Source organism: Mauremys reevesii, linkage group 3 (assembly GCF_016161935.1).
Source record: "Mauremys reevesii isolate NIE-2019 linkage group 3, ASM1616193v1, whole genome shotgun sequence".
Lineage (NCBI taxonomy): Eukaryota > Metazoa > Chordata > Testudines > Geoemydidae > Mauremys > Mauremys reevesii.
In genome coordinates, this window is record NC_052625.1 from 23,948,412 (window position 1) to 23,961,040 (window position 12,629).

Below are 12,629 nucleotides of genomic sequence, written 5' to 3' on the forward strand. Positions count from 1 at the left end.
CAAAACTATAATCAGCAAGACAAACCAAGACAGTGCACAGAGCCTTGCCCCAGTGTGCTGAGAAGACTGGTGGAAGGAATCATGCCAACTTCAGGTCACCCCAGATCAGGGAAGCAAGTGAAAGTTCAAAGGTTAAAGCTCAAATTTTTGCAGCTAACCTGTCTGTGCACTGTATCTTGCCTGTAACACATGAGATGAAGGAAGCAGACACAGAGATTCCCTTATTCTGTCATTTGTTGTGTGAGTTTGTTGTGTTTGCCTAAAGATCAGGAGTAATCTTAACTGCCAAGTCAAAATCCAGCAGTGGATTGATTTTTCTTCCCCTCCTACAGAGACTGCACCATAGTGTGCCAATACCAAAAATCTGAAAGATTTTATTCACTGTAAATGAAAGGAAAGGGAACTTTCCCAGAATCAACCACCACTTAACTTTGGAAATCCAAATATTTTAACTTTTCTGTTATTAATTGCTGTGCACTTAAACAGCATGTGAGAAGATTTCTGTACCGTGGCTGCCGAGGGAACGCAGGCCATAACCAGTGATGAGCTGCCAAAATATTAACAACAGGGGTTCCCTCCTCCTTACCCCATGAGGGGTCGTGGCCGCCCCCCACCCTGGGACTCCTGCCCCATCCAACCTCCCATGTTCCTTGACGCCCCGGGACCCCTGCCCCATCCACCCCCCGTCCCTGTCCCCTGACTGCCTCCTGCCGCCCCATCCAACCCCTCCTCTCATTCCTGACGGCCCCCCCAGGACCCTTGCCCCCATTCACTCCCCGTTCCCTGCCCACTGACCGCCCCACCCCTATCCACCCCCCCACAACCGCCCAAACTCCCCTGCCCTCTTCCAACACCCCCTCCCTGCTCCCTTACTGCACTGCCTGGAGCCACTCAGACAGGACCAGCACCAGTACTGGCGCCGCGGGGCCCGAGCCAGGCCGGAGCTGCAGCCGCGGGGCTGGGACCAGCACCAGCACCAGCACTGGCACCGCGGGGACGGAGCCGGGCTGGGCCGGAACCAGCACCAGCACCACGGGGGCCGAGCCGGAGCCGCGGGGCCGGAGCTGGGGGCACTCGGCCGGGGGTGCCAGGCCAGAGGGAGCCGCTCGGCCAGGACCAGGAGCTGGGCTGGAGGGAGCCGCTCGGCCGGGCCTCCCCTTCCCCCGCGCCCCAGCTTACCTGCGTGCCTGCTGCTTGTTTCAGGCTTCCCGCGAACATCCGATTTGCGGGAAGCAGAGGAGGGGGAGGAGAAGGGGGGCAGAGCATTCATGGAGGAGGGGGAAGTGAGCTGGGGCCGGAGCGGAGTGGACAGCTGCTGGAGCTTTTGTTAAATAAAGCCCTTATAGAACCGGTTGTCCCGGAACAACTGGTTCTAAAAGGCCTTCTAAATTTAACCACCGGTTCCTGTGAACCAGTACGAACCAGCTCCAGCTCACCACTGGCCGTAACACAATCTACAGTTAACTTTTCAATATTGTAACAGTAACGTGAGGGTTCTAGTAACACTTTTAAGCCACAAACTATCATTACCAGAGAGGGGAAGTATTTTGGAGAAAAAGTTGATTAGGGAGGGCTCTGAAGAGTATTGCCAACTCTAAGCATTCAAAAACCATAAGTCAGGAACCAGAAGTCCTGATTGGCTTAAAAATAATGAGATTTTAAAAAGCATGTTTGGGGTTCTCTTTATTTGCCATCTTGTGTTAGAATATGTAAGGATCATGTTTGCAAGGTTTCTTCAGCAGCCACCTGGGCTAGAAACTTTTTTTTAAATGAAAGCAAAGATTCTCAAGTAAAAACGTATCAGAGGGGTAGCCGTGTTAGTCATGCATCCGACGAAGTGGGTATTCACCCACGAAAGCTCATGCTCCCAAACTTCTGTTAGTCTATAAGGTGCCACAAGACTCTTTGCTGCTTCAAGTAAAAAACCTCATTCCAGCAGATGGGGCTTTAAGAAAAAAACAAATATTGCGAGACTTGCAGTACAATCTTGAGAGTTGGCAAGGCTGCAGATGTGAAATGTATGGATGCCTGCCCCTGTAATCCATAAAAATAAAGATAAAAGTAAAGTGTTTTAAACAGACACCCTCCCAAGGCTTGTTTTACTTAAATCAATCTTTCTCTGATTTTAAAGCGTTTGTTTAATGGCAGTCAATCAGCTGTCTCTTTTAATAGCACCAGGATTTGAGGAGGTTAATTGATTCAGTTTTGTCATTCGGGGTCTATATTAATAATACTCACTCTGCATTACCATCTAAAAAGCTATTGCCATATAGTGAATTGTCTTTAGACCCTGCACAATACTGAAATAGTGGGTTGTTCTCTCTTTGAATTTATAGGACTGATAACTGCAAATCTGCTTGCATGCCTCTCCTGGTTCTATGGGCTAAGTTCTTCTCCCAGCACATCACTCCCGCTCTGTCAATCATTATGCTGGCTCCATGTTAAGAAAAACAGACTACAGAATTGCTCTTTTGACCTCTAACTCATTGTATGGCCTTGCTCCCTCCTATTGAATGGGTCTGCAGCAAGTTGCTCTTGGGTCAGTGGATTCTGATTTTCTGGCCATCTCTAAACATCATTTGGAGGTCACAGAGTGATAGAACCTGTGCTTTATTTGTTTCTCTGCCTTGCTAGAACAGCTAAGAGACATGAATATAAATTTTAAAAGTTATTTGTCTTATTGTTCATTTTAAAAAGGGGATTATGAATTCTGTTGGTCAGAGTGCTAGTTTGTATTTTACAAGGGTGCTTTAGAAGAAAAGCATTTCAGAAATGCAAGATCTACTGTAATGACCCCTGTAAAATAAAAACAGGAAAGATTCCCACTAAAAGTACTATAATGCAGAACAGCAGAACTTTCCAAAATGGAATTTGGGGAATGAGAAAGAATCAGACTAGGTTTTCTCAGTACAAAGTTATACATTTAAAAGGTTCTCATAATACGGTCATAAGCTAAATGATACATTTTTGGAACTGTGTAAGCAGATATGCATGCCAAATATGCATGCACAAATCCTAATAATTGCATGTTCAACGACAAATGTAAATAATGGGTGTAAATGTACATACATAGTTCTGAAAGTCTAGATTTGTCTATGTCTCTGAAATGTAACATGGAATAAGAAAAACTTTTTTTAAACTGATATCGTGTCTCCTAACATTACTGTATTTACTGGCCTGCCTGTGATTTTTAAATAAATTTGTTTTACATGTAAGTGACAATGCATCTTGACTGATACTGATAAAACTAGATTAATTTGGACTTTTAAAAAAATACTTTAACCTTAAAATTATGACACATTAACCCCCCCTTCCATAACAAAAACAAATCCCACACAGTAATTATTTGGCAGCAAAGCCTCCCACATGCTTCGAGCATGGAGCTAGAAGTCAGTCAATACGAGTTCTATTCCTGACTGCCTACTCCTGACTTGCCATTAGTCAAGCACTTAACAACCCTGTGTTTCAGTTCCGTCAATTTAAAAACAGGGATGACGTCACCTACCTTTTAACACACTGCGAAGGTTGGATGAAATTCCATCCTCAGCACGAAAGAGCTAGAGTCAAGTTTCACATGAACAATGCTGGGAGATTCATGTGGGATTATCAAATTAAGAATAAAACAGTACAACTAACGGTGTTACAAAACATGCGACGTGGGGTGAAATATGACTGTCTTCCTTGTTTGTCAATGGAGCTGCCACATAAAATTTCATGATATATTGCTTTGTTAAGTTGGATAATAAACGTGGATTACCAGCATATTAGAAAGCTGACTTAATTAGGCCCAGAACTCACTGATGCTATTGTTAGTGCAAGAAGCAATAAACTACTGTGTGAAACAAGGCCTGATCCTGTAAGGCCCCCAAGCACTGAACTCTTACTGACATCAGTTCAAGTTGTGGAAGCAGACAGCTTTCAGGATCAGACCGCTGGTGATGATTCCAGGTGAAGAATTATTCAGTTATGCAGTGTATGTACAGCTGCTCATTTGAAAATATTAGCTACAACGCTGTCTAGATGTTACTCTCTGTTTCCCACACACCGCAAATAGCACTGTATAAATATTTTAAGATATACAGGAAACTACCTATGGAAGATTTCCTTTACAGTCTAGTGAACAATAGTCCCATGGTTAGCACAGGTACTGGGCCATCTGCCATATGCTAGGTATAGTAATCATCTTAAAATGTGTTTATAAGATCCAATCACTACACACATACCCAGAGATTTTTGGGATGTTGTGCGTCAGATCCTTGGCTGGTGTAAATTATTACACCAAATTACTGCAGTAGTTCCACTGAAGTCAACGTACACCAATTGAGGATCAGACACCATGACTCATAAAATTTGATTCTTTTTTAACTCCTTATTTTATCACAAGCACTCGATGCCTCTTCATTTGCCTGGGAATCCACAAATAAAGTTCATTCCCCATTCTACCCCTATCTAGTACAGGCAGGTATTGTAAGTTGCTCCCCTCCCTCACCTTTCTAAAATGAAAGTTACATTTTAAGTTATCTATAGAAAAATATTTGAGTGCTTCTACAGGAAAAAAAAAAAGTCATTCAATGCAACTAGATCAGTCAGCAATGAACATACACATCATACACCCTGAGTTATATAGCCAACCTCTGTCCACTGACCCAGTCACCTTGTTTTCAATTTGAGTGAATTTAATACTCGTGAAAGTGAAGAATTAATACCAAACAGCATGAGGCACGAATCACAAACTGGCTAACATATAAGTAACTAATCAAAGTCTATTAAGCGACTCAAAACCTTTTGCAATCACTAAACTGACTCAACAGCACAAAGTGATTGCAACATGAAAAATCACTGCATTTTAGCATAATCGTAATAAAACATGGAAAGCTAAGATGGAAAACAATCTGTGTTGTGTTAATAAGCTTAGGTAGCAATTAACTTGTTTCTCCAAAACTGTCTCCCAGACTCATTTGTCTGGTAAACACCATAAACTGACAATGGACTGTTACAGAAGTCTACAAGAAGTTCTTTCAAACAACCATGATAACTTTTAAGACATATGTTTAAAGAAAGCAGAAAAAATAATGTTAAACAGTCATATGAGCCTAATATTTTTAATGCTGAAATACAGAAAGGGAACTGGGAAATAAAGTAAGCTTTTCGAGTGGTTCTTGAGTCGTTCAATGGTAAACATCTCCAAACAAAGTGAAACAACACTTTGGCAACATCTGTCTGTCACAGAGAGTGTCATAGAAGTTGGAAGAAAATCAAATTGTCCATTAGAGCTGGCTGAAATTTTTCAAGGGAAAAACTCACATAAAAATGGCCTTCATTCAAAAATGAAATTTTGTCCAAAACAGTCAACATTGTCAAAAAATTTCCCCAAGCTCTTTTGGTAAGTTTTTCAATTTTGTTATATAAGACATAACCAAAATTGTTTTTATTTAAAAATGAAAAGTGTGAAAAACAAAAATGGATCAATTTCAAACATTATGAAATTAAAACAACTTCAAAAATTTCAATATGTTTCTTGAAAATGGGTTTTCACTTTATGGCCACTCTACTGCCTTAGTAATAGCACCACCTAGCTCTTTCATCAGTAGATCTCAAAGCACTTCATAATCTGCTGTATGCTAAAAGCATACAGTAGTCTTCATCTTACTTACCCACTATCCTGTTCTTGCATTGTAGAGAGGTAAAGTAAAAGCCACACAGCCACAGTGCTTATAACAAAACCAGAAAGCCAGGAATATCTTGAGAAACTGAATACAATGGGCCAGATCCTTAACCCTTGTGAAGTCCCTTTGCACCAGTCCAGATGGCACAATACAGAAGAACCATTAGGCTTCTCTAAGTTACTCTATGGGTCATTTTGACCCCTGGCTGCCACAGGATCAGGGGACCTAAAAGGTGGTTTACCAATGCCTTTCCTTGCTTCTCTCCTTAGCCACACTGAGCATAAGCTTAATAGAGCTGAGGATCGAGCCCAATGATTCACACTTGATAAGATGGTATCCATACTATAAGTTCTCTTCCTTTAATACGTGGACTCAATGCAAAAACTGCATAGGACAGAATGAACATCAACAGTGAAAGTGTTACGGAAACAGTACACAGTAAGTGTAAAAGATACTGCGTTTACCTCATGTGGATTTGTGTAGCCCAGAAGTAGATTTGCTGCTTTAATGTCACCATGAACATACTCGTTTTCATGCATATATTCCAAGGCATCCAACTAGGAAAGAAGTCCGAAAGGGAATGTTTATTAATTATTATTCTCATTATCACCTAAAATGTGCTTCACTCATTCAATGAGCCTCAACTGCCACATTATGGGCTAGAATGTGAAGTAATGATCTGCCCTACATTAGCTGAAGCCCTCCTGGTTCCCCTGGGACAAGGGATAGATTATATTGTTCTGGGTCTATGCCCATCCCAGTGTACGCTGCCAGATGCATAGGGAAGGAAAGCAAAGCCAAGACTCTGGCCATTTCCTGCCTCATTCTATCCACTTCCCTCCACTGCTATAATGCAGGTAGCTGATGCAGGGATGTAAGGGTGTGCCACTGGGCCACATTTTATCCCTATACATCTTTGAAATTTCTAAAATCTCTTTAAATGTGATTTTAAGGTCTTTTCTCTCATGATCCATTAATGAAACCAATACTTTATAAACTGTTCAGGAAGGACAGGCAGGGCAGAAAAGGTGGGGGAGTTGCATTGTATGTAAGAGAGCAGTATAATTGTTCAGAGTTCTGGTATGAAACTTCAGAAAAACCTGAGAGTCTCTGGATTAAGTTTAGAAGTGTGAGCAACAAGATGTCGTGGTGGGAGTCTGCTATAGAGCACCAGACCAGGGGGATGAGGTGGACGGGGCTTTAATCAGGAAACTAACAGAAGTTACTAGATCACAGGCCCTGGTTCTCATGGAGAAGTTCAATCACCCCCATATCTGCTAGGAGAGCAATATAGCAATGTAACAATCCAGGAAATTTTTGGAAAGCATAGGGGACAATTTCCTTGTACAAGTGCTGGATGAATCAACTAGGGGCAGAGCTCTTCTTGACCTGCTGCTCACAAACAGGGAAGCATTAGTAGGGGAAGCAAAAGTGGATGGGAACCCGGGAGGCAGTGACTATGAGATGGTCGAGTTCAGGATCCTGACACAGGGAAGAAAGGAGAGCAGCAGAATACGGACCCTGGACTTCAGAAAAGCAGACTTTGACTCCATCAGGGAACTGATGGGCAGGATCCCCTGGGAGAGTAACACGAGGGGAAAAGGAATCCATGAGAGCTGGCTGTATTTTAAAGAATCCTTATTGAGGTTGCAGGAACAAACCATCCCGGTGTGGAGAAAGAATAGTAAATATGGCAGGCAACCAGCTTGGCTTAACCGTGAAATCCTTGCTGATCTTAAACACAAAAAGGAAGCTTACAAGAAGTGGAAGATTGGACAAATGACCAGGGAGGAGTATAAAAATATTGCTCAGGCATGCAGGAATGAAATCAGGAAGGCCAAATCACACTTGGAGTTTCAGCTAGCAAGGGATGTTAGGAGTAACAAGAAGGGTTATGTCAGGTATGTTAGCAACAGGAAGGTGGTCAGGGAAAGTGTGGGCCCCTTACTGAATGGGGGAGGCAACCTAATGACAGAGGATGTGGAAAACGCTACTGTACTCAATGCTTTTTTTGCCCCCGTCTTCACAAACAAGGTCAGCTCCCAGACTACTGCACTGGGCAGCACAGCATGGGGAGGAGGTGACCAGCCCTCTGTGGAGAAAGAAGTGGTTCAGGACTATTTAGAAAAGCTGGACGAGCACAAGTCCTTGGGGCCGGATGCACTGCATCCGAGGGTGCTAAAGGAGTTGGCGGATATGACTGCAGAGCCATTGGCCATTATCTTTAAAAACTCATGGCGATCGGGGGAGGTCCCGGATGACCAGAAAAAGGCTAATGCAGTGCCCATCTTTAAAAAACGGAAGGCGGAGGATGCCAGGAACTACAGGCCAGTCAGCCTCATCTCAGTAATTGGAAAAATCATGGAGCAGGTCCTCAAGGAATCAATTCTGAAGCACTTAGAGGAGAGGAAAGTGATCAGGAACAGTCAGCATGGATTCACTAAGGGCAAGGCATGCCTGACTAACCTAATTGCCTTCTATGACGAGATAACTCGCTCTGTGGATGAGGGGAAAGCAGTGGACGTGTTAGTCCTTGACTTTAGCAAATCTTTTGATATGGTCTCCCACAGTATTCTTGCCAGCAAGTTAAAGAACTATGGGCTGGATGAATGGACTATAAGGTGGACAGAAAGCTGGCTGGATCGTCAGGCTCAAAGGGTAGTGATCAATGGCCCTGTGTCTAGTTGGCAGCCGGTATCAAGCGGAGTGCCCCAAGGGTCAGTCCTGGGGCCGGTTTTGTTCAATATCTTCATTAATAATCTGGAGGATGGCATGGATTGCACCCTCAACAAGTTTGCAAATGATACTAAAACTGGGAGGAGTGGTAGATACGCTGGAGGGTAGGGATAGGATACCTAGACAAATTAGAGGATTGGGCCAAAAGAAATCTGATGAGGTTCAACAAGGACAAGTGCAGAGTGCTGCACTTAGGACAAAAGAATCCCATGCACTGTTACAGACTAGGGATCCAGTGGCTAGGCAGCAGTTCTGCAGAAAAGGACCTAGGGGTTACAGTGGACAAGAAGCTGGATATGAGTCAACAGTGTGCCCTTGTTGCCAAGAAGGCTAACAGCATTTTGGGCTGTATAAGTAGGAACACTGCCAGCAGAACAAGGGATGTGATCATTCCTCTCTATGTGGCATTGGTGAGGCCTCATCTGGAGTGCTGTGTCCAGTTATGGGCCCCACACTACAAGAAGGATGTGGAAAAATTGGAAAGAGTCCAGCAGACGGCAATAAAAATGATTAGGGGGCTGGAGCACATGACTTATGAGGAGAGGCTGAGGGAACTGGGATTATTTAGTCAGCAGAAGAGAAGAATGAGGGGGGATTTGATAGCTGCTTTCTACTACCTGAAAGGGGGTTCCAAAGAGGATGGATCTAGACTGTTCTCAGTGGTAGCAGATGACAGAACAAAGAGTAATGGTCTCAAGTTGCAGTGGGAGAGGTTTAGGTTGGATATTAGGAAAAAAAATTCACTAGGAGGGTGGTGAACCACTGGAATGGGTTACCTAGGGAGGTGGTGGAATCTCCTTCCTTAGAGGTTTTTAAGGTCAGGCTTGACAAAGCCCTGGCTGGGATGATTTAATTGAGGATTTGTCCTGCTTTGAGCAGGGGTTTGGCTAAGATGACCTCCTGAGGCTCCTTCCAACCCTGATATTCTATGATTCTATGAACATTAGGCAGCTTCAAAATCTCTGAAAATAAGACCACTTAGCTGGCATGTCCAAATACGGGTGTAGGTGCCTAACTTTAGGCATCCATATTTGAACATTTTGTCTTATGTCCTGTTACTGAGCCTGATCCAAAGCCCACTGAAGTCAATAAAAGTTTTTCTATTCACTTCAATGAGCTTTGGCTCAGGCCCACAGAGATGTAGCGTAAAGAGGATCTAGTTTCCATTCCTAATCATTAACACTCTGTTTCATAAAAATGTAATTTGAAGAGGAAAATTAGGACCCTGATTCAGGATGATACTTAAGTATCTATGCAACTTCATGCTGACTTGCGACCAAAATAGATCTCAGCATTTCACAAAGAGCAGATACATTAGGAGAGTTCGATACATTAAAAATAGGCCCATTTCCTTCCCCTCTGCACTTACCATTCGGGCCCCAAGTTGCAGAACTGTTTCTTTTTTAAACCGGTGTCCATCATTGTCCAAGATTCTTTGCAGGTCTACCCCTAATCTTTCCATGACCATGAATCTATACCTATTAGAAAATGCACAAGTGAGGAATCTTAGTAAGAGCAGGGACACAGATAGCTTTATATCAACAAGCTCAAAACATCCTTCATTTAATTGAAAATAGATCTTCGGGCAACTATGAACCCAGCAGTGTTGACTCCAATTCATCTTGTTATTACCTTTTTCCATTGTATTCAGCCAAGCCTGTTCCCCAGAACATCGGAATTCCTAAAAATCCTATTTGTCTGAGCGTCATCCACTTTTTGACTGTCAAAATAATAATAGATAAGCCAGAATTTAAGGTAGTTTGAAAATCTACAGTTTAACTTTTGTAATTAAACTATCATTAGAATCTTTGTTGTTAAAATGAAAACACATACAGGTAACTATTTTACCTAACAGCCCAATTAAAAAGTTCAGCAAGTAATTTTCTGCAAAAGTAAAGCTCCATGTTCCTTTATTATATGTTTCTCTGAGTCATAACAACACAATAGGAATCCAATCAGTAGCTGAGAAAAACTAGATCCTTTAAAAACTTTACTTTTTGAATTTACCTTCTTGAATAAACAGTGGATCAACAAAGTATGTAATTAGGCCTCAATCGAGCAGAATACTTAAGTACATGTGTAATTTTTGCTCATTTGAAATCATTGGGACTGCTACTATGAGTAAAGAGCTTGCAGGTTCAGTTCCTAAATTACTACTAAATCTTGCAAACACTTAAGCACGTGAGTAACTTCATTCTTGGAACAGTTACTGGCAGTACTAGCCTTACTAAGTAGTCCTTGCAATGCCGCTGTCCATATCCTAAAATATGGACTACGGAGAGAGGCTAGTTCTCCCTCAGGTTTGTCACCCTACTAGTCCTGATTCTATTTTCACTTACACCCGTGAGAATAAAACTAGTGTAAACCAGATCAGAATCAGTCCCACTGTCTGAATTATGCTTGATATAAAAGCTTCAAGATATCAATTGATCTAATTGGAAAAAATTACCATTTCATTTTATTACGTTTTGCTGATATTACTTACTGTGCTCCTGTTTTGCAGCTCTCTGGTAAAACTTTAATTCAGAAAACAAAGGCCCATTCTCAAGATATTCCTATAAAGGAACAAATAAATTTGGTGTGATAAAGTGAGTTGGAGGAGGAAAAAAAAAGTTCCTAAATAACAGATTGGAAGTTCCAATTGGGTTAAAATCTACTTTTTAAAAAAAAAGATACAGTATGACATTTGACAAAAGTTATTTTACATAAAATATAGCCACTATATTGTTTTAAAAACCAATAACTTTTGTTGGCAAAACAAGCTGTTCACTGCAAATACCCAAAAGAAAACATGTAATACAGACTAACCCAAGTACTATTCAGGAAATTTAATTAATACATTTTAACTTCAATCACTGTATAGTCTTAAATATGTAGTCTGATTTTTTCCCCCTCTTTCTAATGTCCATGGTTAGTAATGGAAGCAAAGAACATTCCTCTAGCAAACAAATTATGCGATGATGGAAGAAAGGCACACAAAAAACATGCAATGCAACTCAATGCTCAAAATAAGATTAAATAGAAAATGCAAGAGAAAATGCTAGTACTTTAAATAATTTAGAAGTGAGATATGAACATTACCACTTTAATTACATGCACAGCATCATCTTCTACAGGAATATGAACATGAGAGGAAGCTGTAAAATCAGAGAGATGGTGATGAAACTTCCCCCTACAGTAAATATAATTGCAACTAAAGAGCAAAACATGTAGCCTTAGTCAAAACAAAAAAAAGGGGGGGAGGGAGTGAGAGGAGAGGGGAAGGGGACATTTTCTCAAAACTGTTAGAAATGTTTTTTTTGAAATTTTGTCCAAATTTCAAAATTAAAAAAACTTCAACCTATTTTAATAATACTTGTATGTATTAATCCTACAGGAGAACCTCAGAGTTACGAACACCAGAGTTACAAACTGACCAGTCAACCACACACCTCATTTGGAACCAGACGTATGCAATCAGGCAGCAGCAGAGACCAAAAAAAGGACAAATATAGTATAGTACTGTGTTAAACGTACATGACCAAAAGAAAGGGAAAAAGTTTGAATAAAAGATCGACAAGGAAACTCTTTCTGTGCTTATTTCGTTTAAATTAAGATAGTTAAAAGCGGCATTTTTCTTCAGCATAGTAAAGTTTCAAAGCTGTATTAAGTCAGTGTTCAGTTGTAAACTTTGGAAAGAACCATAAAATTTTGTTCAGAGTTACAAACATTTCAGAGTGACAAATAACCTTCATTCCTGTGTCTGTAACTCTGGGGTTCTACTGTACTTTCAGTGGAATGTGTCAACCCAATTTTACCTACAGAGCCACTAGAGCACCTCTAACACACACACACACACACACACACACACACACACACACACACACACACACACACACACACACACACACACACACACACACACACACACACACACACACACACACACACACACACACACACACACACCAAACTTTGGTGAAACTATGTTACATTAAAATAGACTAATCTGTTTTCTCTTTCCTAAATCATTCAAGTCAGTTGGGTCTCTATGTATGCTTCCTGTCAATCTGCTGTCATGATAAAGAGACTCTAGTAGAGTTATGCCCTATGTCATGCTGCCAGAAGGGGTTGTCTGCTTTCCCTATTTCAATTTAATCTGGCCCTTGAGCCTTCATTGCCACCCTGGAATTATTTATTTAGTCACTGATCTGAGTTGTGGAGAGTGCAGTTACAACTCATACAAAG

At 41.5% G+C, this 12,629-nt stretch overlaps 1 protein-coding gene across 9 annotated transcripts in view; it reads right to left on the reverse strand.

Annotated features, from left to right (window-relative positions):
- VRK2 (VRK serine/threonine kinase 2) overlaps positions 1 to 12,629 on the reverse strand; it is a 73,923-nt gene that overhangs the window by 44,829 nt on the left and 16,465 nt on the right. For 8 of the 9 annotated variants that reach the window (XM_039529819.1, XM_039529818.1, XM_039529821.1 and 5 more), the window contains 5 exons: positions 11,484 to 11,539; positions 10,888 to 10,957; positions 10,035 to 10,122; positions 9,772 to 9,880; positions 6,131 to 6,223 (listed from right to left, as the gene is read on the reverse strand). In XM_039529819.1, coding sequence (XP_039385753.1) covers positions 6,131 to 6,223; positions 9,772 to 9,880; positions 10,035 to 10,122; positions 10,888 to 10,957; positions 11,484 to 11,539 — 416 coding nt within the window. The remainder of the gene's footprint in view (positions 1 to 6,130; positions 6,224 to 9,771; positions 9,881 to 10,034; positions 10,123 to 10,887; positions 10,958 to 11,483; positions 11,540 to 12,629) is intronic. The other variant, XM_039529824.1, reaches the window with a different exon arrangement.